The sequence below is a fragment of the Linepithema humile genome, chromosome 1 (genome assembly GCF_040581485.1).
Source record: "Linepithema humile isolate Giens D197 chromosome 1, Lhum_UNIL_v1.0, whole genome shotgun sequence".
Lineage (NCBI taxonomy): Eukaryota > Metazoa > Arthropoda > Insecta > Hymenoptera > Formicidae > Linepithema > Linepithema humile.
The window spans coordinates 46,451,583-46,464,525 of NC_090128.1; the positions used below are offsets into that span (position 1 = coordinate 46,451,583).

Consider the following 12,943-nt stretch of genomic DNA (forward strand, 5'->3'; position numbering starts at 1 on the left):
TAATACAGTGTAAGTACTATAATTATCTTTATTTTCCTTTACAAAACAAATACAAAACGAAGTGGATTTTTATGGAAATATGGTTGAAAATATATTAATTCTGCAATGTATTGTTGATATTGTCACATGTTGTAAAATATAACACAATACATTCATTCATAAGGATGTGAGTACATAATACTCTACTATTTCAATATCAATGCAAAGTGGAAATGGACATTTAAAATATCCGACAAAATTTTCCTACAATATCTTATACTTTTCGCGTACTTAGTGCACTACTTCGCATTTGTACCACCGGTAATTGTATATGGACGAACTATATGAATACTTTGTTTAAAAAGAAGAATTTTATAAGAACATTGTGACAAAAACTCATTTTTTACAATATAAACATTAATTATTAGCCAAAGTGCTACGTTTAAAAGAAAAATTGATGTATATAAAACAATAACAGTCTTACAATAGTGTAACGATAACACTGCATTCATTGTTTGAAAAAAATGATATACATGTGATGTACTTGTATGTGAGTAGGATAGAAAAGGCAGTTTAAATGTAATTATTTTGGCAGCCTGTTTAAAGTTGATTTACTATAATCTTTTCTAACTGGAGCATGCCAATTTTTGTACTATAAGTTTCAAAGCAAATTCATATATGTAATAATGAAACACATTACAGAATGTATACAGTATGCTCTCATGAGAAAAAAATCTATATATCGAAAATAGAACCATCACTGAATTTGCTAAAAGTTTTTTGGGCTCTATGTTCCACATAGCTATTAATAGTTTATATGTTTAATCAGCTGATACTATTTTTTGCCGAAGTTTGAAAAATTTTGTTTCCTTTCAACCATAAAACATAAATGCAACACAAATGCTAGATTTTGATTTAAAGAAATCTCGTCGTGTTGTATGAAAATCAATTTTTAATATACAATATAAATTGTAATTGCGACTTTATACGATATTTAAAGAGATGATATATCATAGCAAAATAAAGATGATATACGTCTCCGCTACTCTATATTTACGACTCTATATTTACATGCTGTAGTCTTCACGTTGATTTGCTGGTCTAATCAATTATAGCTAATTATGACTAAACGCTGCGTGCACCGTAAGTCTTTAAAGTTATAATTTTTCTCAGATATAACGATAAAGTTGCCGCGTTTTTTTCTTGCACATATATAAATATATTTTTCAATTGCAATTTTAATAAGTTAAATTGTACACAAAAGTCGTAACGTAAAATTTATAGTTTATCAGGGCTAATGAATCAGGTTGATTGTCCGTGCTGAAAGTATTATATACTTATAACCGATATAACAAACGTTCCAACCTGTATTAAATTATTTTCAGTAAAAGTGTTACAATTAACGCATTAAAAACAAAAATCGTATGCACTGAAATACAGAAGCCACAGAAATTGGGATAACCTAATACAGATCGAAATGTGTTACTATATCGATTACAAGTAAGATATAATATTTTCACGAACAATTAGCCTGTGATTCATTAGTCCTGATAAGTTATAAATTTGTTGAATCCATTGAGTCTTACTTTTCTTACATAAACTAAAATTACTGTCCTATAACGTTTCCGACTGTAGAATTTTTTGTATACAAATAAAATTTGTACGAAATCCTGGTAAATGCGCGGAAGTTTATCTAATACAGTTAAACTCCCTTTCCATTCAGTTCTACACGCGCGATTTAGATTGTCGTGTCGATATTAAAACTCCAAATGTATGGCTCATAATTTAGAGGGTCCGTTTGCTCCATGTGACCCGTGTGACTGTTCCCACCGATCATGCATGACGGATAGGCGATGCCGGGATTGCCCGGGCCCGATACGGGCGGAATTATCGGCGCTAGTCTGCAGTCCGGCCTCTGTTGCATTAACGGACCCATTGGTTGCATCGACTGTGGCGCCGGTGGAGGAGGTGGTTGCGGTTGTGGAAGTGCGGGTGGTGGTACGGCGATATTATGCACTGGTTGCATTATATTAGAGGCTGAAGCGTAATTCGCCACTGAGGAGAGGTTTCAAAGGTAATTAATTTTTTTTCTCCAGTAAAGAAATAAATCTTTGATCAATGTCGTTTTATAAAATTTTATTATCACGATTCTTCGATACTTACTAGTTCCTGGATTATGGAACGGCAATGCGGACTGTTCCGGCATCATATTCGTCGGAGGTGGAGTTGCTTTTAGCGGCGCTGGTTCGTCGTTCTTTTTCTTTCGCGCGATGCGTTTCTGAATGTTCATTGTCGGATCGCGCTTCTTATTGCCGGAACTTTTCTTTCTCTTCTCACCTGCCATTTTCGGCTTATTAGGACGATTGCCACTCGGCTGCCATAAATGAACTGTATGGACTGCATTTCCTTCTCTAAAAAAGTATATTAATTCTACATATTCCACATGTTTGGTGTTTTCTGATTATACTACAAAAATTGTTCTAGAATTGGGAAAATATTTTAATCGAAAATTTCTCGAGATATCTGTAGCTTAATTTTTCTTGAAAAAATTTCGCAAGTGTTTTGCATCGAAAAGATGTAGAAATATATGATTCATCTAACCCTTGCTTTTTGCCTAACTTCCAGCTATGTATTCCAGCCTTATGAAGCCTCTCTCTAATTGTATCCACGCTGCACTTTAGACCCAGCGCGGGTGCTACGTATTTAGCCGCGGTGAGCGGGTGTTGAGTCGCCATCGCGACGATAGCATCGTCCTGTTCCTTGGTAGTAATTCGACGTCGGCCCTTTCGCTCCTTCGTTTGCACATTGCCTTCCTTATGCCAACGTTCTAACCATCTTTTAACAGTACGTTCCTGATTAATTCAAAATCACGTCCATGTAAAATCTCCTGCGTTAACTCTCTCGAAATTTGTAGCACAACTTTCATATGTATTCACGTGATGCAACTTTTCCGAGATCTAATATTAAAATTTAAAGCGAACATAAAGCAAACAAGATGTTTTTACATACCGATCTATCGATTGCCAGCGCGATGGACAGAGTGGATAATCCGGCCTCGGACATTCCGATCATGCGATTCCTAATCTCCACACTGGTCTCTAACGTTCCTTTCGCCTTGCCGCCCTTTTTTTTCTTATGCCATTCCGATTTCTCACCACTTTCCCTCGACGACTCTGTCTTTTGTTGAGGCTCGCAGGACGATTGACTATTCTCGTTGGAACTACAAGAGTTTGAACTATCCGATCCTATATTTACATGCGTTTGTTCGGGACTAGGTAAACTCGACTGCATGCATTGCTGTTGAACCTGATGTTCCATCGACAGCTGCTGCTGCTGCTGCTGCTGATCGAGATTGTGATGATGAGGCTGAGTATTCTGCTGATGCGATTGATCTTGTAATCGCGATTGGGCGTGCATATGTTGCTGCTCCTGTTGCGTGTGCAGCTCTTGCAACTGCTGCTGCGGCGGTGGCTGCTCGTGAGCTATCGGATGCGGTTGCCCCTGTGTGCAATACAATTTATCATGTTGCGCACTTGCAATTTTTATTACATGTTCATCGCATTTATATTTCATAAGCAAAGACAAACTTGTGGATAATGATGACTGCCTTGCACTAAATCTAATGGCCAATTCTGCACAATGGCCAATCCCGGATGTTGATAGATCGGCTGCGGCTGTTGCGCCAGACTTAACGCGTTACTAAATTCTGTTTGGCTCGTGGGTAGAGGCTGTGCGGAAGGCTGCATCTCGGTGGCTTGAGGACCGGGAGGTGGTGGAGGAAGATTTTGTTGTGGAAACACGAACCCCTGCTGCTGCTGTTGCTGTTGCTCGATGTTTTGGTTTTGATTTTGCTTTTGACTTTCGGGTGGCGTGCCATCATCGACATATGCTTCTCGAGATCTAGCTTTTCTCCCTGGATTCCTCTTCTTAGGCGTGGCACTGTTCTTCTCAGACTTGTTCGAGTCCTTGGAAGACTTCTTCTTGCCCAACTGGGTGCCGGTTGGCCGCCATACCGCTTGCTGAATTGCCGCGCCATCCGCATCACTGTTGAAAGATAAACGCATGATCAGAAGAGATGTAGTGAAAATAATAGGAATTAAAGGCTGAAAATGAAATCAATTTGACTAACCCTAATGGAATCCTTTGCATATATTTGCGCGAAGGACTCCAATTATGAATTCCAGCCTTATGCAGCCTTTCTCTCACTGTATCCACTGAACAGGTCAAACCTAACGCTGGAAGTACAGCCTTTGCTGCAGTGATGGGTGTTTGCGTAGCCAGACGAATAATTGCTTCATCTTGTTCTACTGTGGTGGCTCTTTTACGACCACAACGCTCCCGTGTTTCTACCGTACCTTCCTTGTCAAATCTATTTAACCATCTCTTTACCGTACGTTGCTGCAACAATTATGATACACTTAACGAGTGTTACAATTTTACTACATTATGTTACAACAAAGTGTACAAAAGCCAAAATGTTTACATTTTAGAAATGGATGAAAAGTAAGATTATTTGATATATAATATATCAAGTACTTCAGTTGTAAATAAAAATATTAATAACATAATAATAACAATGTAACTGCTAAAAAAAACATGTCCAGACGTATTATGTACCGAACAATTGACCGCGGCCGCGATTTCTCGCAGACCAAGACCGGCCTCGTACATTCCCACCATCCGATTCCTCAATTCGGGAGTTGTCTCATGCACACCTCTCGTTTTACCCATCCTTGCGATAAAGACGACGACGCGGAAATTTAAATCGCACGCGACTTGTGACGTATACGAAAAAATGCGGACCACGTGACAAGAGAGCGACCGATCGTCGCTTTCGTAAAGTTCGAACTTCTCTCAAAGCTCGCATCCAGCTGTGTGATCACGCGCTCGCATCCTGGAGAGGTCATCCGCACGGAGTTTCTTAAATTCTAAGAATTTCATTATGAAATCAATTCGACGACGAGCGTCGTCGCTTTCGGATTGTCGACATCGCGGCGTCGTTGAGCAGCCGGGACGGTTTGCCGCGACCGTTAAAGCATCGGCTGATTCTCGATTGATGGATTGGCGGTGGTCGCAAGATTTTCCCGGACGCGATTCGTCAATTTCACAGTGCACACCACACCTACGTCCACAATTCTTTTCCCCGCCGAAACACGTTACTTCACGCCACAGCAAGGAGCCGCGAGGAACAATACAACTGCGGTCAATACAACTGCCGCCGCCGCCACCGCCGCAGCGTACAGTCTGTCGAAATTCTTTTGTCCCCGCTCGATGCGTCTCTCGATCGCAATGTTTACGTTCAACGGCGTTGCTACGTCGAGAGGCTCGTGAAAAAAGCGGTGTAGAGACGCGTCGTCGAGTCGAGTAACGGGAATTTTTATTCGTTAATTATTCTACGAGTCAAAAATCGAGTGAGAATTGCAGCCTATTATTGTCAATTAGAATCCTGCGGACTGTACCGCGTCATCGTCGGTACAGTCCATAGAAATCGATGCAAATGAAAGACTCATTATTTGGAGTAAAGCATTCGATGTTTTACGTTTTACGTTCGAGAGTACAGTTCAAAATTGTACTCTTAATGGCCTTTTTTTTTAATTCATACGAAAATTGCCATTAGAATTGCCAATTGATCGCAACCTGGACATTGGATAGTCAATATTTAGTCCGTAGACTGTACTTGCAGCGGGAAAAGTACAGTCCGTGGGAAGGTTATGTCGCAAGCCGAGAGTATTGTCGTCAAAACGCTATGTTGTGTTTTGTCGATTTATTTTAATACAAATATTCGCATGGCGCAATGCTGCTGTGGCTAATTTTAATTATGCCGGCTAAATACAATTGATTGTCTGCTGTTTTGCACTGTCAGTGGCCAATAATTTTACATGCAACCGCGTCTGAGAAGTGAGGTTATTCGGGACTCGTTCGGACGTGCTCGCACACCTTCGCCGGAATTATATTGACCCATAAAATGCACCCCTCGCACGTGTCAATTGTCCTCTCTTACGAGGATAGATGCACTCGCCACGTGAGGAAATCACAGATCCGCTACTCTTGGATAAATATTGTATTTTAAATGAAATGAATAATAAAATGCAATATTTCATTTTCTACAGTATATTGATTGACAGGTTGTGTATTATTGTATTATAAATTGATGCAATTTATTGTCAATCTGTGAATGTGCTAACATTTTGATTACTGGGTGATGGAAGCAGAATAAAAAAAAAATTAAATATCAGCTATTTTTTTACATATTTAATTTTATACTTAATTATTTCAATGGAAATTTAATATTAAATCTACATTAATGTTAGATTTTTATTACGATTAATTATTAATTAGATGTCTTATGATAGTTTTTGTTTAATATAGTCTGATATGAAGTAAGTTAGACGATTGGTCATGCAAAATATTAATGAATCAGTTTTATTTGCTCACTTTGTACAAAAACTGAATAAAACATTCACTTAAAATGTAGATAAAATTGGCAGACTTAATAGAGAAATGACAATAGTTATTCTCCGTGCCGCAGTAGAAATAGATAATGTCGGTCCGACGGTATTCAGTGGAATAAATGTAAAATTACTGCTCCTAGATATGTAATATCTCTATCTCTATCGAAACATGTCTTTTTTAACTGCGAAATGTAAAATTAATTTTTTTAATTATTTATCATTTTTATTAATTGGAACTTATAATGACAAAGTTTGTAAATTAAGAACGAAAAATCATAATCGATTAATCGCCGAAAATTTTTCTATCTGATTTTATTACGAATGCCTCAATCTTTAATATATATGTATGTATGTATGTATGCATTTCAGGCTTATACAAGCAAGGAGTAAACACTATAATTGTGTATTTTTGCGAAATGCTTACACGAAGGCGAAAAGGAATAAAAGAAGAGAGAAAGACAATTCATATTTGTGTCGACATCGTGTAGGATAGAGATCATATAGGGTCGGATCGTAAACTGGTAACATCCGCCAATCACTGTATATGTGTGACCTGGCCTAGAATAGAAAGCTTCTATGCTGAGAAGACAGTAATTCATTTTTGCGCGATGAAAAGAGCGCGCTATATCGCGCCAGTATTATGCAATGGAAATCGTTTCGATTACATTATTATCCAAGTCAGAGTCGTAGAGGGATTATAAAAAGTAGATCGCATTTTGCCTTTAAGTAGAAAATTATATTTTCGTTTACTTATACGATTTTATATTGTTAATTTGATTCTTGATTTTTTGCAGAAATCCTTCTTAATGCAGGAACACAATGTTTTTATATGTTTTTATAATTATTTGCATTAACATTGATATAAATTTATAAAAGATGCATTTTAATCATTTTTAATGAAAGCGTAGATTTCTTTTCAAATTTTTTGACAATTTGTTCAAATGTAAAATTTACAAAGAAACTGTGTTTAGTCTACAGAATTAAAAGAATCAGATATTTGGAAATATCTATCAGCATCTATCGAATAAAATTGATATTATTTATTCTGAGCAAAGGAGATAAGTTTAACTATAAATCTAATAAATGATCATCGTTCTTTTTTAATTGTTTAATCCTAAAATTTGCGCTATTATACTTATCTTGAAAGCTTTTCGTAGTAAAACATTTTAGAGCTCATGTAAAATCCGTAGCATAGCGTTGCAACTGAAGTATCTTGCACAGTATCATGCAATTACATTTTGATATCAGAAGCGTCTATTATCGAACACAATCAAACACGCCTAGGAAATAGGCGCAAGGGCGGTGGACGAGAAAACGAAGGAGAGGGAGAGAGAGAGAGAGAGAAAGAGAGCAGCTTGCAACCTGCTCTCGAATCAGCTTCTAGGATGCGCGGCAGGGCTCACAGCTTCCATCTTCGTCTCTCTCTCTCAATCTCCTGGACCACGTACTTCATCTCTCACCCCGACCCCCGGACCCAATCACCCGCCTCCTCTCTTTCTCTCTCATCTCTGTACGTTCAGTTGCACCCTCGCCTCGGGCACGGCGCGCACTCCGCACGCCGTCAGTTGACACGCGCCGGAAACGTCGCCGGCAAAGGGAGCGCACTTGCACCACTAGCTAGCGAAGAAAGAGGTCCGTGAAGTGATAAGAAGGATAAGAAGCTCGGGAGAGAGAGAGAATTTAAGGATGAGGCTCCTTGCGATCACCGTGGGTTTCCTCCTTCAAGCGTGGATAGTGTCCTGTGGGGTACGTGCCAAATATGCGAACGGGGCGGTGGCGGAATTTCGAAATCGAGGCGTAATCGAATCTAGGAGGCTCGCGAGAGTACTGTGACCTCTCAAAAATTGTACGGTGAAAAAAAAGTATGTTAAAAAGTTAATCGATAGACATTTTTCTTTTATCTTTTTGTGGTTTTTAAAAAAAAAAAAAATTTAAAAAAAGAATCAGAAAGCTAGATTCGATTATGCGTCTTCAAACTCTGGCGAAATTCGATAAAATGCTGATGGACGGGGGATGGAAGGGGATTGTTTTCCTCGCTGGCTGTCGACCCCGGGCGACCGGGGATGAATCCCGCGCTCGATACGCGTACGATATTTCTCTCTGACGCTATTTTTCTTATCAAGATAATGATTACAATGTGCATGTCTGTTTGTGTAAAAACTAAAGAGAATCAATATTGTTTTATTTTATCGTATATTGATATATATTTTTTCATCTTTTTGTGTTAGAATGTTATTGTAACGAATAATAATTCAACGAAAAATTAAAAGCGGCGTTAAAATAATTATAAAGACAATCACATACTTTAAGCGACAAAGTGATTATCACATTTTAATGACGCTTTTAGATTTTCCACTAAGTTGCGAATGGATGTTGTAAATAGGAAAATATCCTGTGAACAGTGTAGCTTGTTTGAAAACGCTCGTCTCTCGCAATTTACTATCTATTGCTCTTAATGATCGTCTATTTTGCAGACGAGACCCAGCTTCGTTTCCGATCAGATGATCGCAACTGCGGCCAGCGTTGTCAATGCCTGCCAAACGCAAACAGGAGTTGCCACAGGTATTTTACTCGATAACAATTTTTTCACTTCCATTTAAATCTTCCTTTAATTACGTTGCAGTTTGTATAAACTGCACGTATTTGCTCCAAGTTAAATTGATAGAACAATTTCTGCAAAAATCTAATTTTTGTTTTAAGGTTAATTAGATTCAGTTTAGTTTTACGTAAGAAAAATTGACAGACATTAATTTATTGTGTGCGATTTATGCGCTTATTGTATTCGCATTCAGTAGCGTTAGGAAACTTATGGCCGCAATGTAAGATGTACATATCAACGAGCATATTGAATTCTTCTTTTAGCTGACATAGAAGCAGTAAGAAATGGTCAGTGGCCGGAAACACGTCAATTGAAGGTGAGTACCGATGCGCAAAGCGCATGAATTGCCAATTATGTCTAGTTGCAAACAAATCATTATTCAAACATTCAAGCGACGAAACGCAAAGATATATAGGACTCGCAGCTCCGAAATGACTAAAACTATTCAATTCTCATTTCTCTCGCAGTGCTATATGTATTGTCTCTGGGAACAATTCGGTCTGGTCGACGACAAAAGGGAGCTAAGTCTCAATGGCATGCTGACGTTTTTCCAAAGAATACCCGCCTATAGAGCTGAAGTCGAGAAGGCGATCAGTGAATGCAAGGGGATCGGTAACTATTTTGGTATCTACTCTGTTTTCTTTTTCGTTCATTCCTGCGACCAATTGCGTGTGCTCGAAAGTTGTACCTGTGCTGAAAATGATTTTCTTTTTTTTTTTCTTAAAATTTTACTTGAATCGTTTAACTTTGATTTCGATTGCACGGTTTGTCGTCTAACGCTCTCATGGTGCAGTTAATTGCCAATCGTTTTTCCGTTTTAGCGAAAGGTGATAATTGCGAATACGCTTATACGTTCAACAAATGTTACGCGGAGCAATCTCCGAGGGTGAGTGATTTTAAATCATCGATTAAGTCGATTTGTCGCAACAAATTCGATTGGCCATAATTCATTACTTCACGCGTGATCTCGCTGTTTGTTTCAGACTTACTATCTGTTCTAACGAGTTGCGAAAGGATGTCGGCAAGAAGACCAAAGATAAAATGCTCAAGATACAATTTCGCCGAATGTGTTGAGATTTTTACGTTTAAATCACTTTCCACTTTATTATGTAACTGCTGTACACGCCGTATTGCGTGAACCGTATATGTGTCGATAAAATAAAAGATTCAACGATCCAATCAATGTATTCCGACTACTGTTATAATCGCCATCCTGTCACTTATACTTTTTAATTTATACTTGTCGCAAAGCGCTTAAATTTAGGCATGCTAAATATCTTTTCAAGAGAAGCATAAATAGTCGGAAGATTCTTTTTAACAGATTATGATATTGAATATTGAAGATTGACGTATAATTTATATAAAGTGCCTATTACAGTAAATTCGTAATAAATTGATGGCGCTCTTGATGATGAGATCGAGTTTAATATTACAAATTGCGACACACAAGTAGAACGTTCCAATTGCTGATTGAGGTCACATTTGATGATCAAATGCAATGCAAGAAGTGGTCTACAACTATAACACACTTGAAACATTTATTCGCAAACGAGTTCTTTGTGACGATCAGAGTAGAAATATTACGACTGTGCTATACTTAACAATCATATGGAGAGTCGCTTTATTATTAATATTTATTTCCCCCAGCAGACTCTGTTCCTTCCTTTTTCCTTTTATATCAATGTAGTCATTTTTTTTTCTTTATCTGAGATATGATGAAAAAATGCAGCGTACCAGAAAAGTCATTAATAAAATTATAATAGATATGAATCTGTCATATTGGATCGTTAAAAGATTTTTCTATATAAAATTTAATCATCTTTAATCATCTTTGATTGATTGTAAATCTTGCGACATAAGATGACTCAATTGTATAGGATTGCGTAGGATAATGCGAAGTTACACAACATACAGAGTTACTGTGTGTAAATAGACTATAATTAAAAAACAAACATTTCATTTAAAGCAGTATGTATCATTTTAATTGATACATTAATCTGCCATACGCGAACGCAGATCTCATAATTAAAGAATCACGTATAATTTTGAAAATGGTGAAATTATTGAATACAGAACCAGGAAGAGATCTTTGTGAAACTATTATTCAGGAAGCATTGGACAGGTTTTACTTGACGATTCCTACAAGTTACAATTATATGTATGTTTGCCGTCACGCTTCTCGCTTACACCTGCACACATATTACACGAAATATTGCCGACTCTTCCTGGTACCGCCAACTCTTTCTAGTATTGCAAATTCTTCCTGATTACTTTAAAATAACAAATTGATATTTAATAAGAAATATTAATTCTTATTAAATCTGGCTTTTTCTAAATATTTTTCTAAATAATAATTTAGGAGAAATAATTTAAGAAGAAATTATTAATGATTTTATGAAAACCTCAATTGTGTATAAAATAAAATTGTTCTCAAATATTTGTAAAAAATATAAATAAAATTAAAATTGTAAAATTTATATGGTTTGAATCTGCGCATCTAAACATTTGCGTAATTCATCAAGCTGATTCCTAAGAGAGTATTGTCTTTGCCAGCGCTAATTATTTTCCCCCACTTCGTTTTTGGGATTCGCATAAATTCGCGATGATTCTGCGCGGCTGCGTACTTAGTAATCTTAAGTAGACGAATAAACATTTTTGATTAAATATCGACTTTGTGTGTGCACATATGAAATAGGAAATGGCAAGGGAAAACTTGATTCTCATTTGTGCGTCTCTAATCGTCGCACAGCTTGTCATTGTTTCTACCGATGTGAGTATGAATTTGAATCTAATTAAAATTGCCGAGATATTTATCATGGATAATATTTTCATAGGATATAGATTGGTCTACTATGCATGATGAATTAAGAAAATTGGGCGCACCTATACGAAAAAAATGCGTCGCTGAAGTTGGCGTAGCGCTCGGTACGTTTTAACAGTATCGCGTTAAATGAAAGATAAAGAAATTCATTCATCATAAGAGAAATGACTGAAAAATCGTTATAATAATCGTCAAGAATAATCTGCATCGATTTTTTTTCTTGTTCTTGTCCAAATTCATCGTTACACAAGATCATCTAATAATGTTAACAATTTTTATCGCAGAAACGTTAGACAAGGTAGAATTGGGCGAATTTCCGACAGATGACAAGAAATTAGCGTGTTACTTCAAGTGCGTGATGGAGAAAGGAGGAGTGGTAAGACATTTTTTAGAAGAAACCCACACACAATAATAATTATAAATCAATCGCTGAAATTTTTATTTTTGTGATTAGCTGAAGAAAGATGGCAAAATTAACACCAAACTCATGACCAAGATGTTGCCGCAACAGGTCAAACACATTGGACAAGAAATGCTCAATGAATGCAAAACTATAGGCAAGTATCAGTATTTGGTAAAACGCACTATGCCGGACGGTGTCTGCGCGTGAGATCGGTGGATTTATTCTTTGCCATTTTAATTATAATTTCTTGTATTTTTACCGCCTTTGTATAATTTTTAATATTTTACATGTAATTTGAATTAACGTATTATTTGTGTTGTCTTCGTGAATTTCAGAGGGTGCTAACAATTGCGAAATAGGCTTCAATTTCAACAAATGCATGTACCAAGCAAATCCCGTGGTATGTATAAAGGCGCACAATGAATATTTTAGTATAGAAATACAAAATATTAGATAATATATAATTTCAATAATTGTTAACGCAAGGCGCTATCTCATTGTGTTTTTTTCCAGGCCTACTTCGTTATCTAAATAATATGTATTTGGAAGTATGATAAGAACCCAGAGCATCATCTGTAAATTGTAACATAATAAAATAAAATTATCTAAATATTATCAATTTTTTTAAAATATTTAAATATTTTACTTTTATTTTTCGTTCTTTAATTTATATAAATAGGGTAAAATAC

General features: G+C 36.8%; 3 protein-coding genes across 5 annotated transcripts; 2 read left to right on the forward strand and 1 right to left on the reverse strand.

Annotated features, from left to right (window-relative positions):
* Positions 1–3: 3 nt before the first annotated feature.
* On the reverse strand, positions 4–5,495 carry LOC105669496 (ATP-dependent RNA helicase ddx46-like). Of its 2 annotated transcripts, none has more exons than XM_067347311.1 (7): positions 4,597–5,495; positions 4,109–4,377; positions 3,567–4,023; positions 2,989–3,480; positions 2,581–2,831; positions 2,143–2,390; positions 4–2,034 (listed from the first exon to the last, which is right to left on the reverse strand). In XM_067347311.1, exons 1-7 carry the CDS (start codon positions 4,708–4,710, stop codon positions 1,718–1,720), a joined length of 2,148 nt encoding a protein of 715 aa, XP_067203412.1. In that variant the 5' UTR covers positions 4,711–5,495; the 3' UTR covers positions 4–1,717. The 2 variants fall into 2 exon arrangements, with proteins under 2 accessions (XP_067203412.1, XP_067203413.1); XM_067347312.1 differs by having other exon boundaries at positions 4,463–4,601.
* A 2,422-nt stretch (positions 5,496–7,917) lies between these two features.
* On the forward strand, positions 7,918–10,217 carry LOC105669595 (general odorant-binding protein 72). 2 transcript variants are annotated; one of them, XM_067347330.1, is made up of 6 exons: positions 7,918–8,177; positions 8,906–8,993; positions 9,294–9,346; positions 9,498–9,642; positions 9,852–9,916; positions 10,014–10,217. In XM_067347330.1, the coding sequence occupies exons 1-6, from the start codon at positions 8,118–8,120 to the stop codon at positions 10,029–10,031; spliced, it is 429 nt and encodes a 142-aa protein (XP_067203431.1). In that variant the 5' UTR covers positions 7,918–8,117; the 3' UTR covers positions 10,032–10,217. The 2 variants fall into 2 exon arrangements, with proteins under 2 accessions (XP_067203431.1, XP_012218066.1); XM_012362643.2 differs by having other exon boundaries at positions 7,920–8,177; positions 9,498–9,654.
* A 1,424-nt stretch (positions 10,218–11,641) lies between these two features.
* LOC105669513 (Odorant-binding protein 56b) lies at positions 11,642–12,869 on the forward strand. Its single transcript, XM_067347331.1, has 6 exons — positions 11,642–11,800; positions 11,865–11,955; positions 12,136–12,227; positions 12,306–12,408; positions 12,590–12,654; positions 12,768–12,869. Exons 1-6 carry the CDS (start codon positions 11,729–11,731, stop codon positions 12,783–12,785), a joined length of 441 nt encoding a protein of 146 aa, XP_067203432.1. The 5' UTR covers positions 11,642–11,728; the 3' UTR covers positions 12,786–12,869.
* Positions 12,870–12,943: the final 74 nt, after the last annotated feature.

Coding starts and splice junctions, on each gene's coding strand:
- LOC105669496 (XM_067347311.1), bottom strand. CDS start 4,710: ATGGGTAAAACGAGAGGTGTGCATGAGACAACTCCCGAATTGAGGAAT. Junction 4,024..4,108: donor ATGCAAAGGATTCCATTAGG/GTTAGTCAAATT, acceptor ATCTTTCAACAG/TGATGCGGATGGCGCGGCAA. Junction 2,035..2,142: donor GTTCCATAATCCAGGAACTA/GTAAGTATCGAA, acceptor ACCTCTCCTCAG/TGGCGAATTACGCTTCAGCC.
- LOC105669595 (XM_012362643.2), top strand. CDS start 8,118: ATGAGGCTCCTTGCGATCACCGTGGGTTTCCTCCTTCAAGCGTGGATA. Junction 8,178..8,905: donor CGTGGATAGTGTCCTGTGGG/GTACGTGCCAAA, acceptor TCTATTTTGCAG/ACGAGACCCAGCTTCGTTTC. Junction 9,347..9,497: donor CGGAAACACGTCAATTGAAG/GTGAGTACCGAT, acceptor TTTCTCTCGCAG/TGCTATATGTATTGTCTCTG.
- LOC105669513 (XM_067347331.1), top strand. CDS start 11,729: ATGGCAAGGGAAAACTTGATTCTCATTTGTGCGTCTCTAATCGTCGCA. Junction 11,956..12,135: donor TGAAGTTGGCGTAGCGCTCG/GTACGTTTTAAC, acceptor TTTTTATCGCAG/AAACGTTAGACAAGGTAGAA. Junction 12,409..12,589: donor CAATGAATGCAAAACTATAG/GCAAGTATCAGT, acceptor CGTGAATTTCAG/AGGGTGCTAACAATTGCGAA.